The sequence below is a fragment of the Mytilus edulis genome, chromosome 5, assembly GCF_963676685.1.
Source record: "Mytilus edulis chromosome 5, xbMytEdul2.2, whole genome shotgun sequence".
Lineage (NCBI taxonomy): Eukaryota > Metazoa > Mollusca > Bivalvia > Mytilida > Mytilidae > Mytilus > Mytilus edulis.
This window is the reverse complement of record NC_092348.1, coordinates 93,872,617-93,897,596: the sequence shown is the minus strand read 5'-3', so window position 1 is coordinate 93,897,596 and position 24,980 is coordinate 93,872,617. Positions and strand designations below refer to the sequence as shown.

Here is a 24,980-nt window from a genome sequence, read left to right as displayed (position 1 = left end):
TAAATGTAATTTTCACAATAATTTCTAGATAATAAGAAATAATTGTGATAATAAAACTGCCACATATATCTCTGGGTTGAATATATGAACTTTAAATGATGACAACAACTCCATGCATAATTCTTTCTGAGGAGAGATCCGTATGCGCCAAAAATGCGTCCTTTTGCGCCACAACTTTTTTTCTCTAATGCTACATTTGCGCCACCTGTTTTAAAATTACATGGTATTATTTGCACCAAAAATAAAACATTCGACTGCGCCAATTAGAAGAAAAAATACTTTCTTCCTCCTTTATTCGGACTAAGAACAAGCGGTTTTTCATTTTTAATGTTTCTTTTTCTGAAACATACTTTCTTCTTACTGCTGCTGCATGGGTACTTCCCAATTTAATGAATGTAGTCTTCACTTTATTGTCCAAAAAGACAAAACACTGAAGGATGAAATGCATGAAACAGTTGATAATAATTACTATGGAATGCTTCTGTTCCATGACTGGTACGTCTTGCGGAAGATAGAGTTTCAGCCCATACGGACGGTGAAAACAAAGCACTGTGTAATTAACATTTTTGGCTAAATTATGATCAGCAAAAGCTTCTATTTTCTTCTCTTTTTGGCACATCTTTATTGAATATTCAGCAAAGCAATAAGTTTTCTTCTCTCTCTGTACATTGCCTGTCTGACTGACTGACTGTCATTTCTCTCCAGATGCTCACCTGCATGGTAAAATATTTCCGAACATATGATACTTTTGGTGCAAATGAGTTCCGAAAATTGGCGCAATTGATACATTTGGAATACAAAATTTGGCGCAAATGATACCCCTGAAAAACAGTAATTGGCGCAAAAGGACTTCTGCCTCTTTCTGTTACCCAGGAAAGAAACGAGGAAAAGAAGGTCTTATACAATTTTTTTTAAATTGAAGTGGTAGAAAACAAAAATTACCTGTGTCGTTGCTGTAATCAGCAAATTTCTGAACTTTGTTACTATCTGGATCCTAAAAATAAAAAAGCATTATAGTAAATCTATAAGTAGTTAAAATAGGTAAAAAAATATGCATTAAATGAAATCCTCGTTATTTTGGGCAACCAAACCGAAAGTGCTGACTTTGATGTCTAGAATGTATGCTAATGAAAATATTTGTTTAAACCTAATAGTAAGGCTTATGAAAAAGATTCATTAAAGAACCAAATTATGGCCATTTTGATATTATATGATACAAATAAATCAGTGTCCTTCAAACAAGTATATAAAATAATGTACTTACCACAATAGTGATTTCCATTTTTTTATTAACAGGCATCAAGTCTGCATTGAGGATAACTACTCTCATTTTCACTGCAAAAAAGTTTGACAGATGCTTAATCAAATGACTTCTTGTAACGGTCATAAGTGTGCTTTATTATTTCATTTGAGTGAACATTTTTAACCAGTATTGTGCTTTTTGTTTGTTTTTTTTTTCTCATATTTTTTTCTTGTATTTGTCTTTTAAAAGTATACTACTGTCTAAGTTTTTTTTAAATTAAGTTTACATTTTTGTTGTTCTAATCCACTATATAGTAGAGACTGTTGGTGGCATACAATTTTTTTTTTTTAAATATTTTTCAACTTTATGAGATTACACCTTAACCAATGAAAAAAACATTTAGCTTTCAGGTACCAAGCTATAAATGTGAATACAGATTTAACAAATTCTTATTGTTTTCAAAACTTTTTAACCTGCACTTAAAAGTACATGGATAATGCAAAATAAGAGGCAGACACAATGTCATGTTACCAAATTCTAATTTGGAAGTTGGAATTTTGTCTTATAAAGTTGTATTTCAATCAAGACAGTGTTTTAAGAGAAGAAAATATTTGAAAGTTCATAGATATATGACAGACATCAAGTAATAGTAAAAATTCATAATAGCCATTTGATTCAACTGAAATAAAAAAAAAAGTACTACAATCTTACAAATCTAAACAAATTGATTACTATAAATTCATTTTTTTTAATAGTAATAAATCCACAGTAAATTCATTTTTTTTTCAACAGTATACAGACCATGAAATTAATAAATTGAGAATGGAAATCAGGAATGTGTCAAAAAGACAACAACCTGACCAAAGATTGAAAAAAACAGCCAAAGGCTACCAATAGGTTATACTAATTTTTTTTGTTTATACTGGAAATGCAGAAATCATTGCGAGGTTCTTGTTATCGCAAATATGGTTAATGGGTGAGTATCACAAAAATAAGAACTCACATTTGATATCTGTAAGCAGATTTTCCCGAGATTGCATTAATTAATCTTGCATATTTGTCTATTCTTAAATAATCTCAAAAAATAAATCCATGCAATAATTTCTAAATTTATAGTGAATCAATGTCTGTGGATACAAATGTATTTGTACACCTCAGGGTGCAGGATTTTCTCGATGTACCCATTGGTAACCTTTGGCTGTTTTTTTCAATCTTTGGTCAGGTTGTTGTCTTTTTGACACATTCCCAATTTCCATTCTCAATTTATTAATTTCATGGTCTGTATACAAGTCTCTTGACAATTTACACTTCATTGAACATTTTTATTTTTTTGTTAACGTATACCCATGAAATCAACAAAAATTGGTATCCCACTAATAGTAATTAATATAAATAAACTCATCATAGATACCAGGACTAAATTTTGTATATATGCCAGACGGGAGTTTCGTCTACAAAAGACTCATCAGTGACGGTCGAATCCGAAAAAGTTAAAAAGGCCAAATAAAGTACGAAGTTGAAGAGCATTGAGGACCAAAATTCCTAGAAGTTTCCACAGTTAACGCTTTACCTGTCTGTGATTTTTTATAAATGGCTTTATCTGTTTGAACCAGGATTAAACCACCATCATTAACTAAGTTTATTTCAATGCTGTCCTTCAAAAGCTTCCCTCTAATTGTCATCTCAAACTTCAATCTACAACTCCCAGGGTCTAATTCACCAGCCTAAAACATAATTCATTCAATAATTGTAGGTTAATTTGACATTAATAAATTTATAAAATGTTTTGGGTTTTTTTTTGTCTGCTGTAGCTTGAAGGGTTTAGTATAAGTTTGGGTTTTTTTTTTATTTTTTGCAGTTGTAGCATTATATATATATATATATATTGTAGGGAATAGTAAAAGTATTTTCTCTGTCTAAGATGCAACCTTACATGGATTTCTCCTCAACATTTAACTAAGTTGCACTTAAAAATTTTAAAAAGGCATTTCAATAAACCCTCTATTTTCATCAGACCATGAAAAATCAAATTTATATAAGTAACAATGTTTAATATATCCCCTTCGTTTTTTAAAGCAATGCTCATATTGACACTTAAGATAGTTTGCAACTTTAGTTGTTTGAATATTTTATATTAATTTTTTAATAAGTATGCTGTAGGCATATGTGTCAATCTTACAAATGTAAAATATGCTTTATATTGATACAAAGCTATCTTTTGTCCACTTAAATGTATAAGTAAGTTATGGTGATAAAAACATTGAAAAAAATATCTCACTACCAGTTGTCTTATCTGATAAAGATTGCTTCGACTATCTGGGGATGTATTTTTCTTTGATAGTTTTTCCAGTTTCCATTTTGTTTGTAAAAATTGCACTTTGGATCAATTCTCAAATCATCTGATAAAGATCACAAATTATAACTTATTACAAAATATTCATATTTGTTTGAAACTAGATTTTGTAATTACAAGGAACTACAAAATCCATTAAAACTTGTATCCCTTAGCTGAGATACAATAACTGGAAGAAAAAAATCTAAAAACATTCTTATTTTTTATTTCTTGTTTTTTTAACTTGAAAATGCATCATTTCAAGTGAATAAATGGTATCCTTTTGGTTGGATTTGCATTAAATTACATCTCAATACCCTTTGTACTTTACATTGACTTTCTCATTCATAATTTATTTCAAAATGAAATGTAATTTCAAATATTTATAACAATTCTATATTAATAGACCATTGAATAAAAATCTTGCAAATGACTTGCTTTTCGTTTTGTTGTTTTTTATGTCGTAACAATATTATCTTATCTGTATCTTTCAATCAGACCTCATTTTTTTCTATAATATTTTTATAAATAAACAGGTTTAAATGTCCTTTCATAATACAGCAACATCCTATTTTTAAATCACTTGCTTTTATGGTATTTTAAGTATTCAACAACTGTCTAATAACCTTGACCTTTAATAACCTTGACCTTTGTAAAGGGTGAATAAAATACAAAACGAATACAATTAAATACAAATTTCTGAGTATATACAAAAGGGATCATCCTATCGTGAAATCTAATGCATGAGAAACAGAAAAGCTTTGAAAGTTTGCCAGACTATCACTTGTTTCTGTCATCCTCTACATCTTTTTAGTTGACTACTGTCACTGATACTATTACACATGTAATTTAACTATTACAGTTTGCAATGAAATCTTTTAAAACAAACCAATTAAGGATGACAAATTTAAAAATTTCTATATTTCCAAAAGGCATATAGAATGACATTTTTTATTTTTAATATACAGAAGTTGTTGTAGAGTATCTGTTGTTTGCTTGTTTGATCTCATATCCTCTGGCAAATATAACATTCATATTTAGGACAATAACATTAAAAAAAAACAATTATCCAAACGAGTTAACTACGAGAAATGACCGGAAATTCATACAGATACTGCAAAAAGTCAGCATGTTGGTAAGTCAAAATTTCCAATAGATCATGTACCCCTAAGAGTGTTATATAAAAGGTTCTTTAGTATGTGGAGAATAAGCTCTCTTCAAAATTCAGGGCACCTGCAGACATTAAAAAGCATAAACAAGTTTCCAATTATGGATGGATTATCTGGAGTCAATTGGGGCTACATATTGAAGATATTTACTGTGATGTCAAATGGTACCAGAAATAAGCAACAGTTAGAAAATCAAAAAGAACTCCTACCAGTTAGGTATCTAATACATGTTAGTAAATTTTTCATGAAGTGCATTTGTGCTGAAGAGAACTGGTGAATTATAGAAAAATGTTAGTTTTGAGTGAACACTTGTCCATAGATAAATGGAGTTTTATATAAAAAATATTTTTAAATCCCAATCCCAATCCCAATCAAATTAAAATAAATAATCTTACCATAAAAGTTATAGATACATCTTTTTTATTCTCTGAAAAAAATGAAAAAAAATATATCATACATTTAAAAATAAATTCAAAATAAATTAGTGTCTTAATTCATATTTTACATTCTCATATCATAAATTGCATACACGTAGATTCTTTCAAGCATCAATTTCAAAAGAATAACAAATTCAGCTATTCCCATCAAACATTTGTACCATTTATTTTCCTTTGATTTCTTTTTTCTTTTTATTTAAAAAAAAAAAAATCTGTTATCCTCCTGTGACATTCTCTTCATTTATTGAGGGCATCCACTCAAGGCCGTAGCTACCCTTGAGGCAAGTGAGGCCTCACTAAAATTTTGACACTGATTATTTTTTTCATACATATATATCAATATAATAGTCATAAATTTGTTGTTCTGTCTCAACCTTAATTTCTATAACTTGTCATCATTCCTTTTAAACTATTCTTCCTGGATATAACTCAGCATCTCAACGGGTGATGTTTCTAGATAACATTAACCTAGTAATGATAATCATCATGGATCTTTGGTTAAAAACAGGCTCTTGCAGAAAAGGAAATGCGACACTGAAGGTAAAGAAGGAATAATTCTAGTAAACTAGTTTTTTTGTGAACAGAGTTTGAGTATTGCATATAACTTCATTAGAACAATCCAAAAACGATAAGTAGACTGACAAATCTAGTACTGGTCTTCGGAAGGGGGCAGTGCTGTCTGCGTATTCATTTCTCTGTTTAACCAACTTTTGACAAATCAAGTCATCGCAAGGGGGCAGTCCTTTCTGCGTATTCATTTCCCGAACTTTAATCTTTCTCTTTACAGATAAATAAAATATGAATAATATGAAACATGCATGGATTAGTTTCTATCCATGTTTCTTTAACCTTAAAAATTGAAAGAATATCCCATATTCCAATTTGATATTATTGAGGAATGGTAGAACCTTTAACACAGGATTTTGTCTTTACTTATTCGGGACTACGGAATTTCGGTTCTTTATATTCTGGGTTTCGGAATCGGAAACCCAATACCCCTAACCCCTAAATTTATAAATTCTGGAACTAAAATTCCACCAACTATTTTCAGAAATAATTTGAAATTATGGACCTACATGTAAACGTCAAAAACTCCATTCCAATTCCCCTGTACCCATATCATATATACTCTATAGATAGAATCATATACATTTATCTTATTTCATTCTATCCCTAGTTTGTCTACTCTTTGTCAGCATAAAAGCGAGTTTAATATTTTGTAACTGCAACTGTATGATGGTGCTTACAGGAAAGCTTAATTCCCTTTTGCAAACAAAACTGTTACTACCGATGCTGCTACCAAATTGCTGATGGAGAAGGAATTGGAAGAAGACATTGATCATTGTGTTGATGATAATGTGCTTCCTTTAGAAACACAGACTGCCCTAAAACGACTGAAAACTTGGAAAAGAGCATGCATGAGTGGTGAGAGATTGTGCGGGCTTGCCATGTTCATCGCGATAAGGATATCAGCAGACCAAATTATGATTCTGAAACGATTTGACTGAACCGGCCATAGAAAAATTTGGCAAACTCTTCAATGATTATCTTACATATAAATTTAAATAAAGTTGTTAAAAATTTGGTGTTAGTAAAAGTCTTAAAATATAAATAATCATATAAAAAAAGTCCAAATTCAAAACATTATCAAACTCTAAAATGCCTAGAATGCAGGATTTTGCACCATTCATTTCATACCCTCCAAAAAAAAAATTTGCCTCGCTTCGCCTCATTAAAATAAGATGCCTAGCTACGGTCTTGCTCCTATATGGTAGAAGTCAAATAAATAGTGTCTATATAAAGACAAGGAGATGTGGTATGATTGCCAATAAAACAACTATCCATTAAAAGATGGTAGAACCTAGATGGTTTTTATTATGATTGAATCAATTTGCTGCCTATCATGTTTCATTAATCTTTAATGCTTTGTTTATTCCTCTTTTCAGTATCTTTTCTCTTAAAATATCAATTTAACCATTAGGGAACATAATCATTATGCATTAAAGCTATCCAGGATGAAATCATCTATAATCTTACATATAAGTACAGCTATTACAAATGTCAATGTTGAAAAAAGTCAGGTGCTTGTATAGCTGACATTGCAATTTAAGATACCTTGGTACTGTGGACTTATTTATTCTTGTGCGTTTCAATTTTCGTAGAATGAAGAAAACTGGCATTATCATGGATATTTGATTTCATGGTTTTGTCAATCTCTGCATAAAAAGCCTATACAAAATTTATAATAGGTTGAACATTTAAATTTGTGGTTTACCTCACCGGTAAACTCACAAAAATTGGTAACCTGTGAACGAATAATAATGAATTACAGTAGAATAATAAGTGCAGAAAGAATGAAATGAAGGAAGGAAAGATAAAAGCCAAAATAGGGTCCAAGAAATTGCAAAATCTGAAAAATAATTCTTATATTTATAAATTTACTGTTTACAAATTTTTGAATTTTTTGAAATACTAAGGCTTTTCTACCTCAGGCATAGATTACCTTAGCTGTATTTGGCAAAAAGTTTAGGAATTTTGGTCCTTAATGCTCTTCAACTTCGTACTTTATTTGGCCCTTTTAACTTTTTTGGATTCGAGCGTCACTGATGAGTCTTTTGTAGACGAAATGCGCGTCTAGCATATATACTAAATTTAGTCCTGGTATCTATGATGAGTTTATCTTAAAATGAGTAGCGTGATATAAACTCTTCAAATTTTACCAGATTTAAGCTAACATTAGTGTCCCAACTGAAATGTTTTACATGAGAATATTTCAAAAACACTATGACAAATATGAGCAGAGGTCAAACCTCTCCAATTATAATGGGTGTGTCTAACAGTAAAGAATTTGAATATAAAATCCATTTTGTTCCCTATCACATCACAGCTGTTAAATGTATGAAATAAAGATTTTTTTATTTACAAATATTTCAATGTTATGTCTTAGAGCATAAATTTCACATTTAATTCTGCAAATTAGAGTTTTGAAGTGTGGAACAAGGAAAGAGACTTCTGGAAATTTTTGTTTAGCAATACATGAACTGTATACAATGCAAGTCCTATTTGAGCCCTTTTTTAATATTATATTTGAATGTAGATTATCTATCTTGAGTGTTTATTCCTTGTAATATGACATACAATAATTTTAACCTTTACATTCAGTGAGAAAATGAGTTGATTATCCCCTTTTGTATAATTTGATCTGTTATTGATATAACGGTCAATAATAGGAAACCAAACCTCTTACATTTAAACAAATAGAAAATAGTTATGTTCCTTTTCAAGAATTTATTGAAATATACTGAAAGACTCTTATAATGCAATACCATCATTAATTATAAATAGACTAATAGCTCAATATTTGAGCTGAGACGGATAGAAATTATTTAATGCAAATAAATACCAACACATTAGTTGACCAATTTCATATTAAAAAAATAGCCTATGTAAAATCCAAGGTACAAAATTACCCTACAAAACAGACCAACTCCATCTTAAATATTGTATTTAAATTTTCCAAAATCATTCAAAGTCTTAAACATGTACATGTATACATATATAGACAAAAGAAAAATACTGTCTTTAGTAAAATTTGGAGTAAACAGTTCAAGGACTATAATTTCATTTAAGGTAGATCATCGGAAACCAAACCGTTAAGCAGTAACTCACACAAACGCACAGATAAACTAAAAATCAGCTAAAATCAAAACCAAAACATTCAATTTTGGATTGATAGGACCGTCCTGTTAAACACTATAATACTATACACCAATGTCGTTAAACACCCCCTAGTAGAGACCAGAAAAATTTCATGGGTAGGCTAGGTCGTTAAACACTCCCTAGTAGAAGGACCAGAAAAACCTCATGGGTAGGCTAGGTCATTAAACACCCCCTAGTAGAAGGACCAGAAAAACCTCATGGGTAGGCTCGGTCGTTAAACACCCCCTAGTAGAAGGAACAGAAAAACCTCATGGGTAGGCTAGGTTGTTAAACACCCCCTAGTAGAAGGACCAGACAAAAACCTCATGGGTAGGCTAGGTCGTTAAACACCCCCTAGTAGAAGGACCAGAAAAACCTCATGGTAGGCTAGGTCGTTAAACACCCCTAGTAGGAGGACCAGAAAAACCTCATGGGTAGGCTAGGTTGTTAAACACCCCCTAGTAGAAGGACCAGAAAAACCTCATGGGTAGGCTAGGTCGTTAAACACCCCCTAGAAGAAGGACCAGACAAAAACCTCATGGGTAGGCTAGGTCGTTAAACACCCCCTAGTAAAAGGACCAGAAAAACCTCATGGTAGGCTAGGTCGTTAAACACCCCTAGTAGGAGGACCAGAAAAACCTCATAGGTAGGCTAGGTCATTAAACACCCCCTAGTAGAAGGACCAGAAAAACCTCATGGGTAGGCTAGGTCGTTAAACACCCCCTAGTAGAAGGACCAGAAAAAACTCATGGGTAGGCTAGGTCGTTAAACAACCCCTAGTAGAAGGACCAGAAAAACCTCATGCGTAGGCTAGGTCGTTAAACACCCCCTAGTAGAAGGACCAGAAAAACCTCATGGGTCGGCTAGGTCGTTAAACACCCCTAGTAGAAGGACCAGTAAACCTCATGGGTAGGCTAGGTTGTTAAACACCCCCTAGTAGAAGGACCAGAAAAACCTCATGGGTAGGCTAGGTCATTAAACACCCCTAGTAGAAGGACCAGAAAACTTGCTTTGAAGTTTACATACCAACAACACAAACTCATTAAGAATTGAGTTTCAAACATACATCAATCTATGGGATTATAATGCAGACTTTGGCATAACCAAGAATTGAAATATCCAGGAACAAGAATGTGTCCATAGTACATGGATATCCCACTCACACTATCATTTTCAATGTTCAGTGGACTGTGAAATTGGAGTCAAAAATCTAATTTGTCAGATACATGTGTTACAAATTAGAAAGATCATTTCAGAGGGAACATGTACACTAAGTTTCAAGTTGATTTGACTTAAACTTCATCAAAAACTACCGTGACCAAAACTTTAACCTGAAGTGGGAGAGACAGATGGACGACATACGGACGAACCAGAACATATAATGCCCCTCTACAATCATAGGTGGGGTATAAAAAGCATTTTTTGTCTAAACCAACAAAATTTCATATCAAGGGAAAATAAACAAGAGTGCACACACTGAAATGTCTCGCCTTTCTTACTAATCATTGATATTATGTTGATAGTCCTAAGTATAAAGCTTGATTACAACTGTCACATAAACTAAACATTAACCAAAATAGCTAAACAAAGACCAATGAACCATGAAAATGAGGTCAAGGTCAGATGAACCATGCCAGGCAGACATGTACAGCTAACAAAGCTTCCATACAACAAATATAGTTGACCTATTACTTATACTTTAAGAAAAATAGACCAAAACACAAAAACTTAACACTGTGCAATGAACCGTGCAATTGAGGTCATGGACAAATAAAACCTGTGAGACTGACATATAGATAATAATATAGTTCCATACACCAAATATAGTTGACCTTTGGCATATAATATTAGATAAAAAGACCAAAACTTAAAAACTTAACTTTGACCACTGAACCATGAAAATGAGGTCAAGGTCAAATGACATCTACCCACTAGACATGTACACCTTACAACCATTCCATACACCAAATATACTAGCCCTATTACTTATAGTATCTGAGATATGGACTTGACCACCAAAACTTAACCACTGATCCACTTGTTCACTGATCCATGAAATGAGGTCGAGGTCAAGTGAAAACTGTCTGACGGGCATGAGGACCTTGCAAGGTAGTCACATACCAAATATAGTTATCCTATTACTTATAATAAGAGAGAATTCAACATGACAAAAATTTTGAACTTTTTTTTCAAGTGGTCACTGAACCATGAAAATGAGGTCAAGGACATTGGACATGTGACTGAGGGAAACTTCGTAACATGATGCATCTATATACAAAGTATGAAGCATCCAGGTCTATCACCTTCTAAAATATAAACCTTTTAAGAAGTTAGCTAACGCTGCTGCCGCCTCCGCTGGATCACTATCCCCATGTCGAGCTTTCTGCAACAAAAGTTGCAGGCTCGACAATAAATCCATCATATTCTTAGTCAACAATATCAATTGCGATCTTTTTTCATCATCACATAAGAGAAGTTATATTTCAATTCTAATAATTGTCATAAAATATACCATGTTGGAGGCCGTACATTGACCTATAATGATTTACTTTTATTAATTGGTATTTGGATGGAGAGTTGTCTCATTGGCACTCACAACACATCTTCCTTTATTTACATACCATAATCAATAAATTAATGAAAAAAATTATAAATACAGACATTTTTATTGTCTTTTACAAATAAATTAGCTCAAGCAGAATCTAGCAACTCCATACTGTGTAATTTAACCACAATGTTTAACTCACATTACTGTAAATGTGTAGGCATTTTTGAAGGACACAATATTACATTTCATCATGAAAAAAATTAACCTTATAGTCATAATGAATTATATATAGATTTAGATTAAATATCACTTAACAAGGAGGTTTGCTACTCAGTTTAAAAATAACAAGCTTTTCATAACACTAGTATATATTGATATGAGATTAATAAAGGAAGCAAATAAGCAAAAATATATAGGTGAATGTGCTTGTTTTCTAGATATTAGCCATTGAAATTTTGGCACAAAAATGTTCTCTCTTGATTTTTAATAGCTTTATCATTTCCAAATTTAAGTTCTCAAAAACAACTAAAACGAAAAATGGGGGTCAATGCACAAATTTTTGTTGAGGCATTCAACTGAATAAAACCAGAGGATTCCGAAAATCTGACAAAAAATCCAAAACATGACAAGCGAACATCCTTAAATACATGTTTTACCTGTGGATGCAATATCAAAATATACGTCCTTTGTTTTTACAGAGTCACTGGAAACAATTTCAAGTTTTCCCGTCAATGTATCTGATCTTGGCTCCGTCATAATAACACTAACAATATATGGGGTACCAATCCTGGCTTCCTTTGGAGCAGTCACAACAAAAGTTCTAAAATAATAAAACTAATTTTTACAATACAAAACACAAAATTGCAGAAGCCTTATATGGCATATCTCATTTTGATTAGCACTTATGATTAGCCTAAAAGATACTCTGAGCCAAAAGTTTGAAGATTGGCCAATGTATAAAACAATGGAAGCTGTTACCCCTCGGCTTTTGGTGATGTTTATATTGTTTTGAAGAGCTGACAATGTATAAAACAATGGAAGCTGTTACCCCCGGTTTTAGGTGATGTTTATGTTGTTCTGAAGAGCTGACAATGTATAAAACAATGGAAGCTGTTACCCCCGGATTTTGGTGATGTTTATGTTGTTCTGAAGAGCTGACAATGTATAAAACAATTGAAGCTGTTACCCCCAACTTTTGGTGATGTTTATGTTGTTTTGAAGAGCTGACAATGTATAAAACAATGGAAGCTGTTACCCTCGGCTTTTGGTGATGTGTATGTTGTTTTGAAGAGCTGACAATGTATAAAACAATGGAAGCTGTTAACCCCCAGCTTTTGGTGATGTTTATGTTGTTTTGAAGAGCCAACAATGTATAAAACAATGGAAGCTGTTACCACTGGCTTTTGGTGCTGTTTATGTTGTTTTGAAGAGCCGACAATGTATAAAACAATGGAAGCTGTTACCCCCAGCTTTTGGTGATGTTTATGTTGTTTTCAAGAGCCGACAATGTATAAAACAAAGGAAGCTGTTACCCCGGCTTTTGGTGATGTTTATGTTGTTTTGAAGAGCTGACAATGTATAAAACAATGAAAGCTGTTACCCCCAGCTTTTGGTGATGTTTATGTTGTTTTGAAGAGCCGACAATGTATAAAACAATGGAAGCTGTTACCCTGGCTTTTGGTGATGTTTATGTTGTTTTGAAGAGCTGACAATGTATAAAACAATGAAAGCTGTTACCCCCGGCTTTTGGTGATGTTTATGTTGCTTTAAAGAGCAACAATGTATAAAACAATGGAAGCTGTTACCACTGGCTTTTGGTGATGTTTATCTTGTTTTGAAGAGCCAACAATGTATAAAACAAAGGAAGCTGTTACCCCCGGCTTTTGGTGATGTTTATGTTGTTTTGAAGAACCAACAATGTATAAAACAATGGAATCTGTTACCCTCCTGGCTTTTGGTGATGTTTATGTTGTTTTGATGAGCCGACAATTTATAAAACAATGGAAGCTGTTACCCCCAGCTTTTGGTGATGTTTATGTTGTTTTGAAGAGCTGACAATGTATAAAACAATGAAAGCTGTTACCCCCAGCTTTTAGTGATATTTATGTTGTTTGGAAGAGCCAAAAATGTATAAAACAATGGAAGCTGTTACCCTCATCTTTTGGTGATGTTTATGTTGTTTCGAAGAGTCGACAATGTATAAAACAATGGAAGCTGTTACCCCCGGCTTTTGGTGATGCTTATGTTGTTTTGAAGAGCCCACAATGTATAAAACAATGGAAGCTGTAACCCCCGGCTTTAGGTGATGTTTATGTTGTTCTGAAGAGCTGACAATGTATAAAACAATGGAAGCTGTTACCCCCGGCTTTTGGTGATGTTTATGTTGCTCTGAAGTGCTGACAATGTATAAAACAATGAAAGCTGTTACCCCCCCGGCTTTTGGTGATGTTTATGTTGTTTTGAAGAGCTGACAATGTATAAAACAATGGAAGCTGTTACCCCCGGCTTTTGGTGATGTTTATGTTGTTTTGAAGAGCTGACAATGTATAAAACAATGGATGCTGTTACCCCCGGCTTTTGGTTATGTTTATGTTGTTTTGAAGAGCCAACAATGTATAAAACAATGTAAGCTGTTACCCCCTGGCTTTTTGTGATGTTTATGTTGTTTTGAAGAGCTGACAATGTATAAAACAATGGAAGCTGTTACCCCCGGCTTTTGGTGATGTTTATGTTGTTTTCAAGAGCCAACAATGTATAAAACAAAGGAAGCTGTCACCCCCGGCTTTTGGTGATGTTTATGTTGTTTTCAAGGGCCAACAATGTATAAAACAATGGAAGCTGTTAACCCCCGGCTTTTGGCGATGTTTATGTTGTTTTGAAGCGCCAACAATGTATAAAACAATGGAAGCTGTTACCACCGGCTTTTGGTGATGTTTATGTTGTTTTGAAGAGCCGACAATGTATAAAACAATGGAAGCTGTTACCCCCGGCTTTTGGTGATGTTTATATTGTTTTGAAGAGCTGACAATGTATAAAACAATGGAAGCTGTTACCTCCGGCTTTTGGTGATGTTTATGTTGTTTTGAAGAGCTGACAATGTATAAAACAATGAAAGCTGTTACCCCCGGCTTTTGGTGATGTTTATCTTGTTTTGAAGAGCCAACAATGTATAAAACAATGGAAGCTGTTAACCCACGGCTTTTGGTGATGTTAATGTTGTTTTGAAGCGCCAACAATGTATAAAACAATGGAAGCTGTTACCACCGGCTTTTGGTGATGTTTATGTTGTTTTGAAGAGCCGACAATGTATAAAACAATGGAAGCTGTTACCCCCGGCTTTTGGTGATGTTTATGTTTGTTCTGAAGATTGGACAATGTATAAAACAATGGAAGCTGTTACCCCCGGCTTTTGGTGATGTTTATGTTGTTCTGCAGTCTTTAGTTCTTCTGTTGTGTTTTTTAACTCTTGTTTGTCTTTTCACTAAAGACAAGTGATTTAACTTTTTTCCACCCCTCTTATTTATATCTTTAATAATACAAATCTTAATGCAAAATCAATGTTAGATTTCTTTAAAAACCAACATTATCTTTATGCTGCATTTAATAACTTCAAGTTTTAAAATATCATCACAACTGCCTGCAGAAGGACATTAATAATATTTTACTACTGTTTATCTCTAATACTTTCTTCTAAAGTCAGTAGCGATTTTTTTTAAGCATGATATCTGAAATAATGAGAGTTATTATTACAATGATCAGCAAGGTACAAGAATCTGACAAAATAATAAACTGGATTTGGGATCTGTTGATACTACCAACAACAGCACTTAACACCGCATGTTTGACTTCAACCACAAATGTTTCAGGCTAGACATAAAGATCAACACCACATCTGATTTACCACTAACCATAATAATTGATTAAATCACTCCTTACAGAACACTTTTTGTCCTTAAACAACACATTTCACCCATCAAAAGTTCTGCAAGTTAGCCAAAATTACTGAATTCCTTATAAGGGTAAATTTGTGTAATTGATTTTGATTGACAATTTTTCTGATCATCTTCCTAAACTGGAAAATTATTTAAGATAAACTGTCAAAAATGTTGTTGTAAAATTATACAACTTCATGTGGGAGGGAATTAAAGTGTTAAGTAAATATAAATCAGAGAATGTCCATTCAAGTAAAGATTGGGTTTCTAATTTCTAATCATTGATATAGTACAAACAGGGTGGTTCTGCTAGAAAAAAGAGGTGAAAGATACATGAGATGGACTTTCAATTTCATAGATCAATAAATAAACTGACAACGCAATGGCTAAAGAAAAAAAAAGACAAATAATAGTACACAAGACACAACACAGAAGACTAAAGACTAAGCGACATGTACCCCACCAAAAAATCACTCTTGCTTGCCTTAAGTGAATCATTATGAAATGGTATTTATGGTAATATCAAAATTGCAAGAGTTTGATAAACTAAAATGGTTTGCAGCCCTATAAAATAATTATTTTACATCAATGATCAAAACTATCATTTGATTGTATTGATAGTCAAATTTAAGTTATATTTGGTGACAAAAGTCATGTCTTGTTTATTATTGTTATGCACTGATTATTTTGTAAACATGTACACCCCTTTTTAAGTGTATATTTTTGTATTGAAATTATGTTTACTTAAAGATTCACACCCAGGATGGAACGTGGTGGTACTGCATATAGATTGATTAACGATTTCATGAATTAAATGTTAATCAGTAATGTGCTATCGATACTGTATAAAGAAACTGGTTTGCCAATATTACACTAAAATATACCAAAAAAGTATAATACATTTAAAGATAAGAAAATAGGTCAACACATTGGTCAATACAAAAGCAATTAAACATTTTGTAGATATTTTGTTAATGAGCTGTAAGGTATTTTTAACAGTGAGATTTTGTTCAATCAATATTTTATTTTTTCAAAAGTGCACAAAATACAATTATACAATTGAAATAATGGGATTTGGACACAAGAAGAACTTATATAAATCTGTCTCCCTCTGGCCTCAGTGAGACTTCTTTTTCATAAAAATTTATCTATTTATCAAACATGTCCTAGCTATTTAGATATAACAGTTTTAAATAAAATTATATTTACTGCAATTTTTTTTACTTCTCAAGAATTATAATTATATAAGGAGAGAAAAACATTTAAAATAAATTTCAATTGCTGGTCTCTTATTTTTTTTTTTTAAAGCTAGCTTTATATTAATATAAGTAGAGGTTATGTACATGCTTTTGAGACGGCAATCGAACAATACAAAAAACAAAAGGAAATTTACAAAATACATTATACAATTATTGACTTTTGATGAGGTTGATACATATAGATTCTTACATTGATACCAGCGGATTATAGGATTTATCCAATCGAGATAGTTAAAATATCAATTCTGAGCCTTGGTGAGGATTTTAAAATTTATAATTTAACTATCCGGATTGGATAAATCCGATAATCCACGAGTAACTATGTAAGAATCTGTTTCTCTAATGATTAAAAAATAAATTTTCTCTTTTTGTTAAACGAAAATCCCCTTTGATTGCCTTTCATATTCCACAAAGTTGTCAATTTCATTAACACCTGTTAGCATATTTTGATTCATCCAGTTAGCTAAAAAGGTTATGACCCTTAAAATTATCCAATGATCTTTTGAGATCACCAGCAAGCACACATAGATTAAATATTTTTATACAATGGATTCGGAAAGGGATAAATTTCCAAAGATTTAGAGAAAATGATTCATCAACCCTGAGATATATTTCAATGAGGTCAATTACCCCCACACTCGATCCTAGCCTTTCCTTTGTAGTATGGAACCTTGTGGTACAATTTCAGAGAGATCCATACACTTAAACACAAAATATTGTCTGGAAACTAGAAAAATGCTTGTTTTTTGGCCCTTTTTATGGCCCCTACTTCCTACATGAACGAGGCAAAAGAAACTCAATCCCAGTATTCCTTTTGTGATATGGAACCTTGTGGTACAATGTTAGAGAGATCCATACACTTACACACAAGTTATTGTCCAGAAACTACAAAAATGCTTGTTTTTGGCCTCTTTTTGGCCCTTAATTCCTAAACTGTTGGCACCATAACCCCCAACCTTCCTTTAGTGGTATTGAACCTTCTTATTAAATTTCAAAGATATCCATTCACGTTAACTAAAGTTATTGTCAGGAAACCAAATGTGTCTTCAGATGACGACGCAGACGACGACATCATACCATTATACAATAAAAAAAAAATGTTGCGGTCATATAAAAATACACCGAAAACAAGAAGAAATAAAGGGCTGCGCTTTAGCGCATGATACGCCCGTTGCTCTTTTAACTTGTCTTTTATGCTTTAAATGAATTTATATGATCAACTAGAAATAGTGTGAGCCCTGTCAAATACACCCCCCCCCCCCCCCTCAAATAATAAATAAAAATGCACAAAAAAATTGGCACTTTTAAGGCTACCTCAAATTTAACTAAGTTTGTTGTCTTTAATTTTTCATCCATACATAAAATTTTGTGAAAGTGTTAGTTATTGTCCCAAAATTGGAAAAATCCCCCCTTTTTTAAGCATAAAAATTCATAACACGGAAATGTAAAATCTGAAATTTATAAAAATTGAAAGGGAGCTTACATCAATAGATATAAACAATTCACCAAAGTTTCATGGACATTGGTGAAAGCCTTTTTGAGTTATTGTCCGAAGTGTTAAAAATCACCCTTTTTTTATGAATAAAGCCCCATAAATCCAAAACTTAAAATCTGAAATTTATAAAAATTGAAAAGGAGCTTACATCCATAGATATAAACAATTCACCAAAGTTTCATGGACATTGGTGAAAGCCTTTTTGAATTATTGTCCGAAGTGTTAAAAATCACCCTTTTTTTATGAATAAAGCCCCATAAATCCAAAACTTAAAATCTGAAATTTATAAAAATTGAAAGGGAGCTTACATCAATAGATATAAACAATTCACCAAAGTTTCATGGACATTGGTATAAGCCTTTTTGAGTTATTGTCCGAAGTGTTAAAAATCACCCTTTTTTTATGAATAAAGCCCCATAAATCCAAAACTTAAAATCTGAAATTAAAAAAAAAAGAAAGGGAGCTTACATCAATAGATATAAACAATTCACCAAAGTTTCATGGACATTGGTGAAAGCCTTTTTGAGTTATTGTCCGAAGTGTTAAAAATCCCCCCTTTTTTATGAATAAAGCCCCATAAATCCAAAACTTAGAATCTGAAATTAAAAAAAAACGAAAGGGAGCTTACATCAATAGATACAAACAATTCACCAAAGTTTCATGGACATTGTTGAAAGCCTTTTTGAGTTATTGTCCGAAGTGTTGAAAATCCCCCCTTTTTTATGAATAAAGCACCATAAATCCAAAACTTAAAATCTGAAATTAAAAAAAAACGAAAGGGAGCTTACGTCAATAGATATAAACAATTCACTTAAGTTTCGTGGAAATTGGTTTAGGTGTTTTTGAGTTATTGTCCGAAGTGTGGACGACAGACGGACAGACGGACGGACAGACGGACGGACGGACAACGGTATACCATAATACGTCCCGTCCTGGGCGTATAAAAAGAAAAAAACATATTTTACTTGATGTCATAAACCTACGTCATTGATGTTGCCTTGAAAAATCTTTATTTGGGTACACAGACGCTGTTTCATATCTTATATTAACCTCTCTTGATTTTTGCCGCAGTGAATGTAACGTTTTATAAGAAAGGATTTCCTATGCTTTTAGAAAATTTGCAGTCGTATAACAATAGAAATTATTAAAAAGAAACCTAAAATTTCATTCAACAGAATTGACATTTTTGCTTGAAATGGAGTCTTAAGCATTTTGATTCATAAACATATGTTCCAGCTTGAAGGCTTGTAAAACAATCAAAAATATTTTCCTATTTTGCAGGAAAATTCTAATTTTCCTCAGCCAAATTTAAACAAGAAAGTCTTGTCCTTGAGAAGGGTTTCCAACATTAATCATGAAGTGATGTTTTCTTTTGTACTCCCACAATAAATTCCTCATTCTCCAGAATGTTTAAAAAAAAAACAACAAGGGAATTACCTGACATAATTTTGATTTCTGGAAAATTGATAAGAAATGTATGAGACCCAATTTTAAAAGGATGGTAACAATATCAACTTTGTTACCAAAATAATTAATAAACTTGTTCCAAAATAAATGCAGATTGAAAGGACTAAAGACAACAAATCTAGACATAAAGTTTTGGTGTAAGTACTGTATATTAAAGTTGAAATGTTTTTAACTTACCCATTATGAGTTTGACCTTCTGCAGAGAGAAAACTAACCATCAAGGTCAAACAAACTAACAACATGGCTGCACACATTTTTTCTCTTTTTATTTCTGAAACATATAAAGAAACAAATACAATTTAATATAAAATATTACAACTGTCGAACAAAATATATTTTCAATGCAGACAACAAACCCAATAGAAATAATAGATTTCTTAAATCTAAAAAAGTATACATGCTTGGTCAACCATTTGTTTCTCTTAGAGCATGTAGAGTGTGGTTGCTTTAAGTCAGATATTAATGTTTGTTTTTGTTTAATAAGAGAACTTTTGAGTTAATGTCAGATCTTTGTTTTTGTTGAATTGGTTTCCCCAGGACAATTTAGAGCTTAATGTATTGTTAAAATACCTAGCTGTTGACATTTCAAAATCTTCATTAGGGATTTATATTAAAGAACAAGAGAACTTAATATAACTCTTATATATATATAGATATAAGAAGATGTGGTATTAGTGTCAATGAGACAAATCTCCATCCAAGTCAGTTTATAAAAGTAAACCATTATAAGTCAAAGTACGGTATTCAACACGGAGCCTTGGCTTGTATTCATTCATACCTGTCAACTGACCCGGATTCTGCGGGTGTGACCCGAGATTTTCACAATTCTGAGGGATCACCCCGATCAACCGCCGGGTCATTGAAATAACCCGGAAATTCCGAAAATGACCCAATTTCACCCGTATTTCTTAGCCTTGAGATTGATTTTCATAAGTAATATTCCTTTGAAATACCGGCAAATTTGTAATTCTTCCATGAACATGCAGTTCATCTAGCTATGTAAACTGTCAAATTAAGTGACCCATTAAGTGCATGGCTTCACTTGACAGCTTTGGTGTCAAACACACTGTTGATTAATAACACCAATTACCTTAGCTTTAGGTCGTAAATAAATTCCCCTGTTGTTTTACAAAGATATTTCAACTAAGAGTTACTTCCCCTTATTTGTCACCATTCAAAATTATTCCTTGTATTTACGTTTTATGGGTGAAAGAGATTAAATCATAATAATATAAAATTCAAATACATATTGAAAAATACCTTTTTATTATTTTTATACATTTATACAATTTTTAAAAAAAAGTTGAAAATTATTTTTTACATTTATACTTCCTTTAACTGTATTACTATATTTTATCATAGTCTAATTTCCTTATCAATTGAAAGATGAATATTCATACATGTAATACGTCTACATGGTATGTATAAGGCTAGTAGTCTCATTTTAAAATTACATTTGAAAAATAAATTTTAGATGATGACAAAAAGTAGAGGACATAAGACTGTGATACACAAGTTTATAAAAATCTTTAAAAGTGTAATGAAATAATAATAAATAAGATTTAAAATGACTTAACCAAGTGAACATGCATTGATGTTTTGGTATCTTTGATATACATTATAAGAAAATGTACCATAAATACTGAAATTCAGCTCGAAAAAGTTCGTACGCGTTATGACCTGAGATTTGATTCTTCAATGCAGGTCATGACCTGCATTTTCATCGTCACAGGTTGACAGGTATGATTCATTTTTTCTAATATACCACGACTTTGTACAGTATGTGTGTCCTCAAAAGTGATTTTCAATTAAGCGGTAAATCAGCTTAAAGCTTCTCTTGATTGTAAAAGGTTACAAAGGATATGGGGTATCCGTCCATTATGCAAAATCAATATATGCACAGAAAAAAAAAAAAAAACAAAGGAACAGTGCTTTTTCAGCATATGTGCTTTCATTCACTTAATTGTAATTTGGGATTTTCAAAAATCCCTTGCAATCATGTTAAAAATCAATTAATTCTGTCAGGATTGTTAAAACAACTGTTTCTGTGGTCAAAAAAAGTTTCACCACTAGTTTCAAGAAAATTATTTCCTGTTTAGGTTGGTGATTCTTGTTCCTCGCAACAGACAAATGTAGCAGGGAAGAATTAATAGTTATTGTTTAGTTTTGAACACAAACATTTCTCATCTTATAGTTGTTTTAAAGAACATTTCACATCAAAAATTATTCAAAGGAATAGTTCAGACATTCATACATGCATATTACCAACACAATTAACAGTAGTGAAAATTAACAAGGATTATAAACATATTCCTATTTTGAAAAAAGACTTTTGCTTTAAAATATGAGTTTGTTTTTTTACATAACAAATCTGTGTTTTTAGGTGCACTTCTTTTAATTAAGGGTTAACACTGCAGTACAGTCTGACCTGTCTTCTTCTTTCTCAACCCATAACCATCATTATAGTAACTGTAAAAGTTTTTCTCGATGTTAAAGCCTGTAGGGTTGCTTATAATTGCTTACATCCACTTCATTTGAACTTGGGGGATTATAAGTAGTATCGTTGGCAACTTGGCAATCATATCACATCTCCATATTTTCATAATCTTGTTACCATATTCTTATATTCTCTCCTTAATTCTTAAATTTTTGTCAAACTAAACATAGCAGCAAAAGGCATCTTTTCAATAAATAGTTTAAATAGCCAATAATGAATAAATTTCATCAAAATCAAGGGAAAAACTACTTTCATCATAAATCATATAAGTTTAAAAAAAAAAAAACATGTTGTCCGAAAAAGATGCAAAAATTCAGCTAATTAATCTAGGAATTGAATATTCTTTTTATCTACCATATATATAAATATAATTATAAATATATATTATAAATATATATAATTTGACACAATTTGAAAACATAGAAATAAAATAAATATACAAAACCACAGTATCTAATTACTTAGACATTTACTGAAAACCTAATTCAATGATATGAATTTAATATTAAATTCTCAAGTACAAGTATACTCACCTGTGTAGATTCTGGTCACTAACTGATGACAAGATTATCAATACGGAATATCTAAGTCCTTGAACCTTCTTCAGTGTATTCCCTAAAAATAAATTACATTCATTATGTTTACCTGAAGAATTCATATAAAAAAATAATCAATTTTTTACCTACAGTCAATCAAATGACATCACGGATGGACAGAGAGAGGATCATTTTCATTATAACATGGACAGAGAGGGTGTCATTATAATACACAATGTACTGATTACAGTATATATTAGTGCTAATCTATTACATGTATTGAAAAGAGAGATTAGTATATAAAATCAATTGTCAGACAAAAAGGTCTTTACCATGAAGAAAGATAAGCATTTGTTCTAACTGGTATTGTCTCTAATTAGCTCTGGTAAATAATTGGTTTAGCACTATGAAAAAACTGTCAACAAAAAGTCCCGGATTTGTTACATTGATATCATCTGACAATATACATCTATCAGCAGTAATAATACCTATCACATGTATATCAAGTCAGTTTAGAAAACCTGGATGTTCTTAGATTTGTGATTAACAAAATTTTACTTAAAAGGTAATGGCTGCTAAAGAAGTAGATGTAGAATTTTCAGATTATTGACAATAAAACAAGACACCCAATAGCTTTGTGCTTAGTATCTATACTATCAATTAACAATTTGAAGCAAATTACCTGTAATACTAGCATCAAGAGCTTGAAATATTAGTGCACTAATATCTGACATGCTTTTATTCAAAAGATAAGTTTAACTAGCTCAACTGCAGATGATATTTCAAATCTAGTTGGTTTTGAGTCATGATTTTAGACGACACATTATTATCATAGACAAAAAGTCTTAAAATTGATTAGAATGTTCCTATTAAATTTCCAGCTTAATTTCCACCAACAAATGTACTTGTTATTTATAAGAATCTGCTAAAATATATTTTCTTGTATGTTTATAAGTTAAAAAGTAATTTTGGTGAAATTTCCTTACTGGATTACAAAAGTTGCCATTGATTTGTACCAAAAATTACTGCTATTTTCATACTAAGTTTTTGTGACTTTAAAACTACCTGTACAGGTTAATTACTAAAGTACAATCTTAAATATCTGCTTTTCATGGCAGTTTAGTGACATTAAACCTTTATACAGCCTTACAGTATACATACCTAAAAGTTTTACAAAATTTTCTCCATTATTTGTTAAAAAGGTTATTTATAACTTTAAAACGGATGAGTGAATGTGTTTACATTTAAAAGACATTTAATAATTATGGTTTTATCAAGTTTACTTTTTAAAGACGATGGAGCAATTTACATCTGAATTCTATTGTTTACATAATTATAGGCATTAAACTAAAACCAGTATCAAGTTATGAGGATAATAACCATTTGCAACTAAAAAAGAAACAAATAAACACAAAATTTGCATATGGAACAAAAGCATGAGTACTTACTATAAATATATAATTACCCCAGTCACGGTCCATAAAATCCTATACTGGTACCCAGTAACACAGGATTTTACTAAAAATAGTGTTAACTGAAACCCTACCCTTCAAGCTATATGTATCATCATAGATAACCATAAATTATAATTAACATAACAACTAAATTTGAGACAAAAAAGTCTTAACTTTGAAAAAGTTTAAAGTAAAAGGGTCTTTGTCACAGATTTTGTTTAAAATTTTGCACACAGCTTTTTTATATGTTAAAATCTAATTATAAGTTCCAACTGAAAATAAAAAAAAAAATCATTCAACTGTTGTATTTGCTGAAATAACCTTGAAAGAAAAACATTTTAAGAAACTGTACATAAAATCTAGCATATGTTGTCAGAATTACCTATAATACTTCTAAAACTTTTAATGATGTAAAATAACTATAACTTTACAAGGGTCATCAATTTTGTTTCTTGGGTATACATTAGTCAAAGAATTGTTCTTGGTGAAAAATTTCAAAGACACTATCAATTATATTAGTATTAGATGTCATTTTTCACTACCAACATTGCAAAATATTTTAAAATATCAAAGGTTCATGTCTGTCATATTTGTTTTTCATAAACTGTTTATTATAATTTAGGCTGTCAGTTTTAACAATTGAATTGTTGTAGATTTTTCATGGCAAGGCCTTTTATAGTTGACCACATGGTATGGGATTTTCTCATTGTTGAAGTCAATATGGTTGCCTACAATTGCAAACATCCACTTCATTTAAACTTTGGTTGATATATAGTTGACTCATTGGCAATCATACCACATCTCTTTATTTTTATATAGGTACATGAATCAGCCAAACTCTATGATTTATCTTTATAAATAAAATAATAAAAATTCCAGGAGCCACAATATATTAACAAAAATAATAATTAA

The 24,980-nt window shown here is 31.5% G+C and overlaps 1 protein-coding gene across 6 annotated transcripts in view; it reads right to left on the bottom strand.

Moving 5' to 3' along the window:
- The window catches only part of LOC139525571 (CD109 antigen-like), a 365,611-nt gene that overhangs the window by 339,093 nt on the left and 1,538 nt on the right, over positions 1–24,980 (bottom strand). For 4 of the 6 annotated variants that reach the window (XM_071321028.1, XM_071321032.1, XM_071321034.1 and 1 more), the window contains exons 2-8: positions 22,612–22,693; positions 19,759–19,852; positions 12,085–12,248; positions 5,140–5,171; positions 2,814–2,967; positions 1,265–1,335; positions 943–994 (exon numbers count right to left, since the gene is read on the bottom strand). In XM_071321028.1, the coding sequence (XP_071177129.1) occupies positions 943–994; positions 1,265–1,335; positions 2,814–2,967; positions 5,140–5,171; positions 12,085–12,248; positions 19,759–19,835 (550 nt within the window). In that variant the 5' untranslated portion in view covers positions 19,836–19,852; positions 22,612–22,693. Of the gene's footprint in view, positions 1–942; positions 995–1,264; positions 1,336–2,813; positions 2,968–5,139; positions 5,172–12,084; positions 12,249–19,758; positions 19,853–22,611; positions 22,694–23,775; positions 23,794–24,980 lie in introns of those variants that run through there. The other 2 variants (XM_071321030.1, XM_071321031.1) reach the window with 2 other exon arrangements.